This window comes from Eubalaena glacialis, unplaced genomic scaffold (genome assembly GCF_028564815.1).
Source record: "Eubalaena glacialis isolate mEubGla1 unplaced genomic scaffold, mEubGla1.1.hap2.+ XY scaffold_596, whole genome shotgun sequence".
Taxonomy (NCBI): domain Eukaryota; kingdom Metazoa; phylum Chordata; class Mammalia; order Artiodactyla; family Balaenidae; genus Eubalaena; species Eubalaena glacialis.
In genome coordinates this window covers 1-14,474 of record NW_026871491.1, presented here as the reverse complement: position 1 = coordinate 14,474, position 14,474 = coordinate 1, and the positions used below count along the sequence as shown (strand labels likewise).

Below are 14,474 nucleotides of genomic sequence, written 5' to 3'. Positions count from 1 at the left end.
AGTAAACCTGGGTAAAGAGTATGCATTAGCTTGCTAAGGTGGTCAAACAAAGTACTACAAACTGGGTGGCTTAAACCTCAGAAATTTACTGTCTCACAGTTCTGGAGGCTGGAAGTCCAAGATCAAGGTGTCAGCAGGGTTGGTTCCTTCTGAGGCTGTGACGGGGAAGTGTTCCAGGCCTCTCTCCCGGCTGCTGGTGGTTTGCTGCAAACCTTTCATGTTCCTTGGCTTGTAGACACATCACCCTCATCTCTGCCTTCATGTTCACATGGCATTGTCCCTGTGTGTGTGTGTCTCTGTGTCCACATTTCCCCTTTGCATAAGGACACCAGTCATATTGGATTAAGGCCTAAGCTAATGACCTTAATTACCCCTGTAAAGACCCTATTTCCAGATCAGGTTACATTCTGTGGTGTCAGGACTAGGACTTCAACATATCTGTTTTTGGGGGGGAGGGGTGGACACAATTCAACCCCTAACAAGTATATGGATAATTTTTATACTATTTTTATTCTTGTAACTTTTCTGTAAGTTTGAAATTATTTCCAAGTAAAACATTTTTTTTTTTTAAGGAAAAGAAATTCCTATATGGCCTAAAGAGTGACTTACAAAACCAGGACGAGAAAAAGTATATCCCAAAGGAATTTTAGGATTCTACCAACTCACATCCACGAGATGCTTGGAATTGACCAAATAGGATAAATTATACAATGAGATAGGACCAAATTTATCAATATGGGTGCACTTACCAAGAATTCTAGGTTCAACATGTCCAGTAGCAGTCTAGGAACTGCTTGTCAAATGGGCATGTTTTGCTCCATTAGGCCTTGTCAGGGGCTGCATATGGCATCCCTATCCATCACAGCCATTTTGAATTCTGTTGGATCTGCTACAATAGTTGCAGATCCCTCTTTTGGGATCTGCAGCTATTATAGATAGTTGAACAGCTGTTAGGTGCCAAATGGCTCTAAGAGTATACTTGTGAAGACTGGTTCATAGATGGCCTAGATTGAGATGCTGGAATTTTCCCAGCATACGTTAGAGAAAGGACTATAATGGCTCACTGAGATGGGAATGTTGGAGTTAATTCATTATGTGCAGCCTGCTCAGCCAGCCCCTACCACCCAACCCAGGAGGCCCAGAAATGCTTTAGTGAAGGGAGCACCAGAATCCATAAAGGTCGTAGTGCTAACTCTCCTCTGTACACCAGAGATGCTGGTGGGAGATAACCGCAGTAGAATTGGGTGCCCTAATTTCAATGGGAATAATGGGATCCCTGTGTGGTAGCAGTGTGGTGGCAGCACTTGACCATCAAGGACAAAGTAGGCACAATTCGCATAATAAAACACGGGGACAGAGTGGCCATCAGAGCATTTTGGCTCTCAAGGTCTGTGGCAGTGGCTAATTGATCATAAAGTTCCCAGGAATAAAATAGATGGACAGCCTCCACCAAAGTACGGCTTGATCTGTAAAATCAGAGAAAGTCTAAGCCAGGTGAGCAGAAATCTGAGTTGAATGACTATATAGAAAGTACCCAATTCCCATCAGCTCGTAGATCCAGAGTCCTAACTGAAAGAGTGGGAGGTGGAGTCGTTGAGAGCCCAGACTGATACTAAGACCAGGAATCTCTTACAGCATCAATCTGCACATGTGTGTGCTATTCTCCAGCAGGACTCAGCCTCCTCAGCGTTCACTGACTATATAGCTATTGCCCCTATTTCAAGCCAGTCGCAACACCCAGCAAGATGCACCACAGGGTGGATCCAGGGCTGTTCATCTGAAGAGTGGATACAGGTGGGATAAGAAGCAAAGACGCTGAGCATGCTGAGTGTCCAAGCAAGGCTATAGCAGGAGGAGGCAGATAAACTAGGAGGAAAAGGTAGGTCTGTCAAGCTAACATCAGGGAGGAAGAAAGGAGGAAATTGCTGAAAAGAACCAAGGAGAGAGTTGAGGGCAGGAAAGTTAAGAGATTGTGTATGAGTTTTGAGATTTTGAAGTGGACGGTAAAAAGCAATATAGAGTTTAATACGAATCACTGAACTGAGGTCCAGGAGCTTGAGGCTGGATGCTGGATGCTGGATGCTGGATGCTGGGCATCTTATGTGACTTAGAAGTTGTCAGGGAGAACGGGAGCCAGGCGCCCAGACGCTCAGTGAGGCTTCGAGATCAGGACAAGGAGGCCCAAAAGACGTAAACCCACATGGTATGGTGCCTGTCTTCTGTACTTTGAGATGCCAGCATGATACCCTAGGACAAATATTTATCTAGAGATCTTTCAAAATTAAGAGGTTGGCTAGAAAATAGCCACAAGTCTTATCTTGTATTCTGGCAAAAACTCAATTGATTGGTATCTAAATTATAACCAGAGCTCCCTTATTTAGCCCTAGCTTTAAAATTTTAATTTTCAGTTGTTACCTAATACAGCACTAGAGAACTAAAGACTCAGGAACAGGTACACAGTTTTGTTTTGGTTTCTGTTTTGTAATCCCATAACCAAAACATAAAGTTTAAAGATTAAAGCCCAATCAGTCATTTTTGCCAATTTACACATTATACAATTTATACATTAAAATCAATGAAATAATGAAAACAATATTTAAGCTAGCAATCTGTTTTTTTGATCTACACTTTATAAGATAAAAATTATCCTGATTTTTATATTTATGTGTATATAAAGCCTTTTTCTTTTTTTTTTTTTGGCCGCACTTGCAGGATCTTAGTTCTCCGACCAGGGATTTAACCCGGGGCAACGAAAGCCCCGAGTCCTAACTACTGGACCACCAGGGAAGTCCCCTGATCTGTTTACCTTCCTTTCTACAAAGCCGAAAAAATTCTATCACTGAGCAATCCATCCCAGCCTACAAAGTGATCGCATAATCACGCTGTTCCTGTGCATAATCAGAGGGCATTAAATAGCGTTAGGAACCATAATGCTTCCCAAAGCGCTAATACAATTAATGTATCAGAGTGACTGAGGGTAAAGCAATGACTCTTACCTAAAGATATCATTGAGGATACTAATGAAACAAAATCGAGTTTTTTAAATCAAGGTTTTAAAATAAGGGGGGAGATACTAAAGTTATCATTTTTAGACTGGTATTATGAGCGAAATAGCAAAAGAGCCTGGACATGGATGGATTTGGTAGCGTTGGCGCTTTACATGGTGTTCCTTAAAGCCTGCTCTTCTTGGTACTTTCCTCTAAAACTAACACACTAATTCACCACTAACTTTACGATTGTTTTTATTTTATTATTTTTTCAGCCGCACCACACCACATGCAGGATCTTACTTCCCCGACCAGGGAGCGAACCCATACCCCCTGCAGTGGGGTCGCAGTCTTAACCACTGGACCCCCAGGGAAGTCCCACGGTTGTTTATTTTTAAATTATTATAATTACGAAGTACATATTATACTTTACGTATAACCACAGTGTTGACTGAAGAAAAATGCACAACCTAAAAGTTGCTAGTTATGTTTTATTTGGGGACCTTACTGAGGACCATCGCCTGGGAGACAGCCTCTCAGATAGCTCTGCAGGACTGCTCCAAAGAGGTAAAGGGGAGTGAGGATATATAGGAGTTTCTGCTGAAAAGCACACGTGGGAAGATGCAAGAGTCTGGGCTCATTAAAGTTACTCCTTAGGTATGCATCTTGATGTAGGGCCACTATCCTGTTTTTCTCCATCCTGAATTCCGCTCATGGGGCACTAATGGGGGGCGCGGGGTGGAGGGGGGGCCAGGTTACAGTGGCTGATAGCTTGCGGGCAGGCAATAGTCATTGTTTACTCGGATGGCAGGCAACATTCTTTGCCCTCGATAGTAAGTATATATTCATATTTATTTACCATATTTATAATGTTTTCATGTATGAAGTATATAGTCATTTCTTTTTTTTTCCAAAAAAATCAGTTTTGGATCCCTAATCTCGGTTTTAAGTCCAAGATATCAGTGGTACTAGAATTTGCTAAAAGTTTTGTATATAGACCTTGGACTGGAGATTCCAACGAACTGTTGGGAACCCACATTTTGGCACATGCCTCCTATTAGGCAAATAAATGCTGCTTCCTCCGGTTCCTAAGTGTGGCCTCCCTTCACGAGATCAGGTAGACTGTTTTGTTTTCATTTGGTGAAAATGACACTGATTCTGGTTGAAAGAGAATTAAAACAGCTATTTTCTGTAGGTCACAGGTCCCTAACACTGTAAACTCGGGTTGGAACAGGATAAACGGCTCGGTAGCTCCCGGCATGCAGCCAAGCACCTGCAAAGTACTAAGACTGCAATTGGCTCAATAAATGCTTTTCGGAGAAACCAGGGAATAAAGGCGCAAGGACCATGAGACGTGACCGTGCTGAGGACCCAAAGCACCGGTCCAAACGCTGGCGTTACCGCCTGACCGAAACCAGCGCGAGCCTTTCTGTACATCCGATCCGGAGGTTCCGAGGGGCTCTTTCCGCCGCCTCCGCGCCGCCTCTCGGCGCTCCCCCCTCCAGCGTCTTCCCCGCCCGGCCCCCGGCCGCCCGGCCAGGACCGGGCTCCGCGCAGGCTCCCTGGCTGCACCGGGGTCGCTCCCGAGCAGGGTGAGAATACGCTCCTCCGCGTCTTGGAGGCGACCTGGAAGAGCCGGGACGAACGCACTAAGTCCTCAGAGGAGGAAACGGCCAAGCAGAGGCGCAGAGTGGCCGGGAAGAGACTGCTCGCAAAGTCCGGAAGCCCTCCCGGATCCACCCTGCGGCGGCCGCGCGACCCCGGACCTGCGCAGTAGCGTCGGCGGCGGCGGCGGCGGCGGCAAGATCTGCTGCGGCAAGGTCCGCGGCGTCCCCCAGCCGGAAGGTCCGGCAGCCTCAGGCCGCCCGACGCCTCCCGCGTCATGTCGGCCCAGGGCGACTGCGAGTTCCTGGTGCAGCGAGCCCGCGAGCTGGTGCAGCAGGACCTGTGGGCCGCCAAGGCTTGGCTGATCACGGCCCGCAGCCTCTACCCCGCCGACTTCAACATCCAGGTGAGGCCGGGCGGGGGCGCAGGTGGGGCGCTCCTCCCCGCTTCCCTGAGCCCCCCGCGAGGCTGGCCCAGGGGACCCCGGGCCCCGCTCCGGGTCGGGGCGACGGGAGCGTTACCCTCTCGGCGGCCGGGACAGCGCCTCGCGCCGCCGGGCAAGGCCGCCCGCCGGCTCGTGGGTCCGGACGGCCGCCGAGCGGGCGCGGGTAGTGGCGGGGGTGGGGGCGGGGTGGGGGTGTTCTGGGTCCCCGCGGGAGGGAGCTGGGGTGCAGTGTCGTGAACACAGGCGCCAGCTCCGGGCTGCGGCTCTGTGAGGGGACCAGTACTGCGCATCTGCGGGCCCCGCGGTAGATAAAGGCATTCGAGGAACGCGAACGTCGTAGACCTGCACCGCATTGCCGTCGCGGGTAGTCAGAAGCCCCGCTGGCCGCGGGCGACGTGCCTGCGCTAAGCCGGGGCCCCGGGGCCGTGCGGCGCGAGCCCTGAGGCTCCGTCAGCACGTGATGCCCGACCCTGGGACCTCCGGGGCGGTGGGGTGAGCCGGGCCGGCCGGGCGGAGGGCCTGACGCGGCCCCGGCCCGTGTTGCAGTATGAGATGTACACCATCGAGCGGAACGCGGAGCGGACGGCCACCGCCGGGAGGCTGCTCTACGACATGTGAGTGGGGACGCCGCCCGCCCCTCTCGGGAGGTTTCCGTTCTGTCTGTGGCAGAGGGAGTTGGGGGAAGGTCCTCAAGTTCATCTGCGTGTCCGGCACCTAAAGCTTAACTTGGTCGTGGGTCTAGGCCTTCCGTTAACTGCGGGGAAGTCTTCTTAGGTTTTATTCTTGTTACAGCTCTTCCATTCAATCATTTATTTTACTTTGGGAATAACGTAATAAGGCTCCTCGCAGAAGTTGCGACGGTACTGAAGTGTAGAGAGTAATCAGTGGAAGTCCCTCCCAGCCTCGGTCCGAGTTCAGGGGTGTGTGTGTCTGTGTGCATGTACGGCCAGGGCGCATCAGCAGGTTCTGGGGGAGGAGTTGCAGCGGTGAGCACCTACGGCTCACCCACTGTGATGGGGCGCTTTCCAGGCCAGCACGTAGGGATCTACTTGCTTCTTTCTCCTGTCTGCATGGCGTTTCAGCCCTCTTTTCTCGGCGGACATTTAGGTAGTTTCCAGTTGTTTGAAATTATATTCAGAGTGTCAGAAAGCAGTTTTGTACTCACATTTGGGTGTTTTTCTGCAGAGTGGATTCTTAGACGTAGGTTTTCCTAGTCGAAGGGTATGCGCATTTTAAATTTCGATGCACTGTCAGATTACTCTCCAAAAGGTATTGTTCAGTTTACGTCTCCACTGACCGTGTGTGAGTGCCTCTTTTCCCACACCTTCGCCAGCATTCGATATTATCAGTCTTTCTCTCAGCTGTCAATTTTTGCCGGTGCCGTAGGAGAAAACAATATCTTGCTGTTTTTTAAAGATTTGTGTTTGTTGTATTACTAATAAGACTGAGTATCTTTTCAAATATTTGGCTGTTTGTATTTTTTCTGTGATTTGCCTTTGCCCATTTTTTTCTTTGGGGAGTTTTTTTTTTTTTTTTTTTTCTTGTTTGCCGTTTAGGAGTGTTTTGCATATTATGGTCACTTGTCTTTTCACTTATTAAAAAAACTACAGACTTTTGTGAGTACCCTCATTTTTCTTAGTTTTTATTTTTATATCTTTATTTCGGTTTGTTTTGGTACATCTGTGTATTCACTTGGAATATAGTAAAATGTGTTTTTCTCTGATGCTAGCATTTTACTTTCTTTTTTGGATACTATTTGGAATCTGACATTTTAATTTAATGCATTCATTTTAAAAATAGGTTTGTGAATTTCCCAGATCAGCCCGTGGTGTGGAGAGAAATCAGCATTATTACATCAGCATTAAGAAACGATTCACAGGATAAACAAACCCAATTTTTAAGAAGTAAGAATGAAGTGATAACTTAATGGTGTGTAAATTACTACTTCTGTAAGTCAGAAAGAGAAATACAAATACGGTATGCTAACGCGTGTATATGGAATCTAAAAAAATGGTTCTGATGAACCTAGTGGCAGGACAGGAATAAAGACACAGGTGTAGAGAACAGACTTGAGGACACAGGGGGAAAGGGGAAGATGAACAAAGTGAGAGAGTAGCACTGACATATATACACTACCAAATGTAAATTAGATAGCTAGTGGGAAGCTGCTACACACCACAGGGAGATCAGCTTTGTGACCACCTAGAGGGGTGGGATAGGGAGGGTGGGAGGGAGATGCAAGAGGGAGGGGATGTGGGGATATATGTATACGTATAGCTGATTCACTTTGTTGTACAGCAGAAACTAACACAACATTGTAAAGCAGTTATACTCCAATAAAGATGTAAAAAATAAAATTACCAACATCGATAAATAGGTAAGGCATTAAAGCTATCATTAAGAAATCAGAGATAAGATATAATAATGTGTTTTATGCTACATACTCTAGCAATATACATAATTTATGATAAAATTAGAAGCAAAAATGTAAAAGAAGATAATTCATCTAATTTTTATAAAATGTCTGTATGAGATTCAAGGTAATTGTATTTTGGAAGTTTTGCCTACTTGGGTAAAAATACTAGCAATTATTTCACCATAGTAAAAGTGACTCACAACTGTGAACCCAATAACATGCAATTTTATTGAGCTGTTAATTTTAAAAATAATAATTTTCTGAAAAACAGAAATATCTAGAAAGTGATCATTCTTTTTACTGTTATTAGAACATAATGATGATGTTATCTCATATAATACAGTTGTAGATATACCAAAATATTTCCAAGTAGAATTATATTATAATAAAAAACATATAATTCTTTTAAAAAAAATTACTACTTCTGGAATACCAAGTTCTGTGTAGTAATTTCACAAAAAAGTCACATCTGTGGTATTGGTACCCATATGCATGTTTTGTTCTTGGCAACTGAAGCCTGTACAAATGATGTCACTTGATCCCTTGAGCATATGCTTAGAACCCTTTAAACTTCCTTAAAGGATGTGGACTTATCAGTTAGCCCGGGAAACTGAATATATTTTAACAAGTTCTACAGTAATCATAAAACATCTGTAGATTAGACAGATCTCCACAGAACAGGAGAGAAACTTTTAGTAATTTATGACCTTTCTCATTAACCTTCACTCTGTGTTGGTTGCTATAGCCAATCCAGGATTTCAGATTTTGGATAAAAAAGAAAGTAGATTGTTTAGGTCATTTCAACTCAAGTGAGTGCTTTTTATCTCAGTCAGCAGCAAGCACTGCTGTGACCCTTCCCAGGCATCATTCTTCTCTTCTAGATCCAATAAGGCCTCCAAAGGTTTTATCGTCATTCAGCAAATATCTTATGCCCTATAGTATCTGACCCCAAAGCCTTCCAGGTTGTAGGTGAACTCCAAAAATAGTGATTCTTCACTTAGTATATACCATTCTGTACGTGATGATGCCTTATTTCCACTTTTGCTTCCGTACTTTCTTTCTGAAAGAAACTTTTAAAAGTGAACTGTGTTATATACAGGTTTATTTGAAACTCTTCCTGGTCGGGTTCAGTGTGAAATGTTACTAAAGGTTACGGAACAATGCTTCAACACTTTGGAACGATCAGAAATGTTGCTTCTACTTTTGAGACGATTCCCTGAAACGGTGGTACAGCATGGGGTAAGATTTGATCCTTTCCTTTTTCATAAAAGAGAATAAAATTGATCAGTGGACTCACGAGTATGTTTAAGAGCTACAGTGTATATTATTCTAAAGCAGATTATTCTAATTCTGAGGAGTACCAGATAAGGTTGAACTCAAATCAAGGAATCTTTGTCATTAAAGCTAAAAGGATGTCACTGTTACCAAACGCTATGAATACCCAGTAGAAGTTGTGTTACCAGTGTGAGGAAACAGTCACCAAGCCTTGGCACTGCTACTTATCTTCAATTTGTAAAGTACAGTAAAGTTTTAAAAAATAATCTGTTTCATTGTATTGAACAATGTGTTTGAATTTAAAGGAGAGCCATAGTTTGTATTCTTAACATTTTTCACATGCTTTTGCCACATGGTCACTGTTTTCCCTCTACTCTGCCCTTTCCTCATATCTCTAATTATTATTGAGTGCTACTGGCAGGCATTGGTCGGTGTTCAGTAGGTCCTTCTGTACTCCTTAGATCCGTTGAGGTAGATAGCATCCTACTTTACATATATGTTAGTCACTTTCCGTAGCCAGTAACGGAGAGGTGGGATTCAAATCATTAACTCTCTTAATTCAAACTCTTTGGCTTATTCTTTCTGGCTCCACTTTTCTGGCTGCTGGCCCCAGTTAACCTTCTCTGTACGTCCGTATATTAGTTTCAAGGACCGCCATAACAAAATACCAGAAACTGGGTGCCTTAAAACAACAGAAGTTTATTCTCTCACAATTCTGGAAGCTCGAAGCCCAAAAGCAAGGTATGGGCAGGGCCGTGCTCCCCGTGAAGGCTCTGGGGAGGACTCCTGCTCACCTCATCCTGGCTTCTGGGGCACCAGCGATCCTTGTCATTCTTTGGCTTGCAGCTTCATCACTCAGTTTCGGCCTCTGTTGTCATGTGGCCTTCTTTGTGGTCTGTGTCCCTGTGTCTTTACATGACCTTCTTATAAAGATACCAGTCATTGGATTTAGGACCCACCCTGATCCAGTATGACTTCTACGAAGACCTTTTTCTTTTTTTTTTTTTTTGGCTGCATTGGGTCTTTGTTGCTGCACGTGGGCTTTCTCTAGTTGCGGCGAGCTGGGGCTACTCTTCGTTGCAGTGCGCGGGCTTCTCACTGCGGTGGCTTCTCTTGTCGCGGAGCACAGGCTCTAGGCATGTGAGCTTCAGTAGGTGTAGCACGTGGGCTCAGTAGTTGTGGCTCGCAGGCTCTAGAGCACAGGCTCAGTAGTTGTGGCTCACGGGCTTAGTTGCTCGGCGGCATGTGGGATCTTCCCGGCCCTGGGCTCGAACCCATGTCCCCTGAATTGGCAGGCAGATTCTTAACCACTGCACCACCAGAGAAGTCCCATGAAGACCTTTTTTATAAGATAAAAAATATATGAGGTCACATTCTGAGGTTCTGAGTGGACGTGAATTTTGGGGGGATGCTGTTCAACCTGGTGTCCTCCCTGATCATTACTCTGACTTTTAACTTTCTGTCTCATGTAATTGTTTACATGGTTCCCCTCTCCCCCCACGCCATGCATCGCCAAGTGGTTACAAGGAAGATGATGCAGGTGTTGGTGGATTTGGAGAAGCCAGCTTTCTACTAGGCTAGGGCATCAGTAATGGGAAGGTGGCCTTCTCAAACAGTTGTGTCCGACCTAGTCCAGGCTGTATGACTGACTACTCCCGGCAACTCTTGAAGATATTAAATTTTGTCTACATAATGCATCTTGATGTAGAGAATAAAGTTAGTTTCTACATTTCTTAGAAAAATCTCTACATCTCTATTATCAAACTAGCTCCAGTGCTTCCATTAAGTTTCTTAGACATTTTAATTGTACTAGTTCAGGGGAGAATAACCAAGACAGAGTGGTCTGTGGTCAGGTGCATGTGGGGTTCCCTTCTGGGTGGTGTTGCTGATGCATTCTTTTGTTTTCTAGTCTTTAAAATGATAGTATTTGTTTCTTGGGTAAGTTTGAATGTACAAACTATGTGGTAAATCAAATATGGTGTTTATTCTTGTAATTCTGACATCTGAAACTTAACACAAATGATTAATTGTATTTTGAAACAGGTTGGCCTTGGGGAGGCACTATTGGAGGCTGAAACTATTGAAGAGCAAGAATCTCCTGTTAACTGCTTTAGAAAATTATTTGGTAAGAAAAATTACATCTTGTATTCATTCCTTATGCTAAGTAGAATATGCTGGGGGTAAGTGTCATTTCAAAAATAAGGTCATTTGTGGAAAGCAAAGGAACTCTTCGTATTATGGGATTTAAATCTGTGTTTATTTTTTCAGTTCAGAAAGCATTTTAAACAACTCCTAAATTTTTATTATGTAATAGTTGATATCTCTGAAAGAGTACGTGTAACCATGTATTTGAGTATGAAGCATACTAATAAACAAACACCTGAATTTCCACCCAAACATCACTCATAATGTGGAATCTGCCTGTGTGTTTCCTTGCTGACTCCATCCACTGCACTGGTGTCCCTCTGCACTGCAGTTTTTAAATAAATGTGCCATAAGGGGTTTCTTTTTGCCTGTCTATCTTAGGTAGTACATTAAGTGAACTCTAAAATAAATTTTGTTTTTGCCAGAACCCTAGAGTAGACAAACAGCTTAATCGGTTTTTCCTAATTTTCCCTCTTCAACAGTGTGTGATGTCCTTCCTCTAATAATTAACAACCATGATGTTCGGTTGCCTGCCAATTTGTTGTATAAGTACTTGAACAAAGCAGCTGAATTTTATATCAATTATGTCACTAGGTCTACTCAAATAGAGAGTCAGCATCAAGGTAAGTGGGAATAACCTGCAGTTTATTTTATTGTATTGTATTTTTTATTTTGTAAAATTTCAAGCTCAGAAATCCCTCAACATTCGGATTATTCTCCTCTGGATACATACCAGTTTGATAGTCTTGCTAAAAGACGGTTCCTAGAAAAAAACACTACAGTTAGGAGATGAGACTTTTCTGGAACCAGTTTTACCCCTCGATTGAAACAGTGAACCTGCTGATCTATAAGGTTAGCTTCCTACGTTAACCACAGCTCAAAGGTCCCTTCCTCCTCTACCAGGGGCCAGTGGTGGGTCTTTGAATAAAACACACAACATGTTGAGGTTCTGTGTTCTTGCCTTTTGCATGGGAGTTAGACATTTTTTCTCTATAAAGTACCGCATAAATAGTAAGTAGTAATGTTAATTGTCAACTACTTTTTTTTCACATCTCAGGTGCCCAAGAAACGTCTGATTTAATGTCACCGAGCAAACGTAGCTCTCAGAAGTACATAATAGAGGGGCTGACTGAAAAATCATCCCAGATCGTGGACCCTTGGGAGAGGTTGTTTAAGATTTTGAATGTTGTTGGAATGAGATGTGACTGGCAGATGGATAAAGGAAGACGGTACAAAACTGTTCGTTTCTAAGATTGCATAACAAATCTTTTGATAGCATACTCTCTATAAAACAAAATATTTTTTTCTAAAAGCATATAATGTAGAGGTACACCTCTGTCTGGGCAAATTCTGTAACACTCAGTATTTATGCAAAAGAGTGTGGTTTTTCACCTTATTTAAAGATTCGTAATGGAAGTATGAACTCTTAAGATGCTGTTGAGCTTGAAGCACTCCTTGGTGTTTAGAGGAAAGAGAAGCTACTTGGCATGTTTGTGTCATGAACTCTTGGCCTGTTGCTGCTCTAATTCAGAAGAGGAATTTGCATCCATATGCAGACAATGAAGAATAATTATACATGCCTAGAGCCACATTTGGTAGTTGTAATGGTTTTATTGGGGCTTTTCTCTGGTAGACCTTTTGCTGACAAGCCCAGAGTAATTAAATAATTTTTACTGTCCTTCACCTTTCAGAAGCTATGGTGATATTTTGCATAGAATGAAGGATCTCTGCAGATACATGAACAACTTTGATAATGAAGCTCATGCAAAATATAAAAACCAAGTGGTTTATTCCACTATGTTGGTCTTCTTTAAGAATGCATTTCAGTATGTCAACAGCATACAGCCGTCTCTATTCCAAGGTTGGTTTAAGAATTTTAGAGTGTCTCAGAATACTGGCCTCATTGGGGGTGGTGAGGAAGATGAAAATGTTTACCTTAACATTGTTCTTGGATCCAAATAATTGCGGGGTGATGCCAGAGCTTTCATTAGTTGTTGATATTTATGTAAGTAAGTTTTCATTAAAAGCTTCTATGTCAAAGGATGTAGTGGTACTGTGAAACTAAATACAGATATTGAATGCCTCTGTTTTAAAAAAGCAGCAGATGTAGCTAAGTACTGAAGTAGATTTCACAATGACTTCTCAATAGACAAAGATTTTAAAAATAATACGTATGCATGTAAATTCTAGAGAATGGGAAAAACAGGAAAACTACAGGGTGAAATCAGCCACAGTACTTCCAGTATAATGCAGCTCTCATTTTTGTGTATTGCCTGTAGTGTTTCATATATTTGTTTGGAATTTATAACAATAATGTATGTGCGACTTGGTAGTTTTTCTTTTTTTGGTAATTTTATGCTTCGTGATCATTGTAAAAAATTGTTAGATAACATAAGAACAAATACAAAGAGGGAGCTTTCCCTTGTCCACCACTGAGAAAGAACCTTTATTAACAATTTGGTTTATATCTGTACAGTTTTTCATTTCTGTATATGTATATGTATACTTATTTGTTTACCTAATTGGGATGATACTGAACGTATTTTCACACGATGGTTGAGTAAATTTCCACCTGATATTAAGTACTGTTTTCCTTGCTGCATTTTTAAGTGTTGGTGTTTTCCCTCCATCCACAGGTCCTAATGCCCCTAGCCAAGTTCCACTGGTTCTTCTGGAGGACATATCAAATGTATACGGTGATGTAGAAATTGATCGCAATAAACACATACATAAAAAGAGGAAACTAGCTGAGGGAAGAGATAAAACCATGGTAATTCTTTCAGATATAATTGTTAACAGATTATATGTTTATGGTTTGCTAGAAATGAATCTTTGTAAAACATGGCTCTGGAGTTAAATTGATAAAGCTTAGGTCTTTTAATTATAAAATATAATTACTATATAAAATCAGTGGTTCTCAACTAGAGGCGATTTTGCCCCCTGGGTTATTTGACAGTGTCCGAGGACATGTTTGATGGTCGTGGCTCGGTGGGGAGGGGTTACTGTTAGTATCTAGTGAACGGAGGCCAGGGATGCTGTTAACCATGCTCCTGTGCACAAGGAGAGCCCCACAGCAAAGAGTTATCCAGCCCCAAAGGCCGCTAGTGCTGAGGCGGAGGAACCCTGGTGTAAGTCGTTCATACCTATTTGACTTAGTGCCATCGATTAAATTTAAAAGGCAAAACCAGATAAACTACCTTGGACATGTAGAGCGGGGTGCCAAGGGGCACTGGCCACAGAACGGGGAGTTCTTAGGCCATCGGGGTAGGAGGTCATAACCCGAGGGGAGATGTTGGAACGGTCCCATGAAGGAGGTTGGCATTTGACGCCAGCCTTGTAGGGTTTTGTTGTTTGGAAATGGGAAGTAGATTTTGTTGAGAGGGGGCAGCTTGCACAAAGATGCAGGAAACTAGAGAGAGTGAACCATCAGTCTTCTGGTCTGGCCTGCTGGCGAGCCAGTGCCCAACGCTGATTTTCGAACTCTTTTTAAGCAGAGGAATCCTTTCTTTCAAGGAACACTTCTGTGGAGGCCCGTCATGTAACGTGACAGTGGGGATGCTCTGGGTCAGGGCTCAGCACACTTTGTCCTGTAAAATGCCGG

General features: G+C 43.4%; 1 protein-coding gene across 1 annotated transcript; it reads left to right on the top strand.

The window, feature by feature from the left end:
- Positions 1–4,652: 4,652 nt before the first annotated feature.
- On the top strand, positions 4,653–13,643 carry LOC133083701 (integrator complex subunit 10-like; the record flags this gene model as incomplete). Its single annotated transcript, XM_061179796.1, has 9 exons — positions 4,653–4,998; positions 5,584–5,651; positions 6,838–6,941; positions 8,553–8,692; positions 10,772–10,853; positions 11,356–11,496; positions 11,931–12,102; positions 12,565–12,734; positions 13,510–13,643. Coding segments are annotated over exons 1-9 (1,140 nt in total), but the record flags the coding sequence as incomplete, so codon positions are not given.
- Positions 13,644–14,474: the final 831 nt, after the last annotated feature.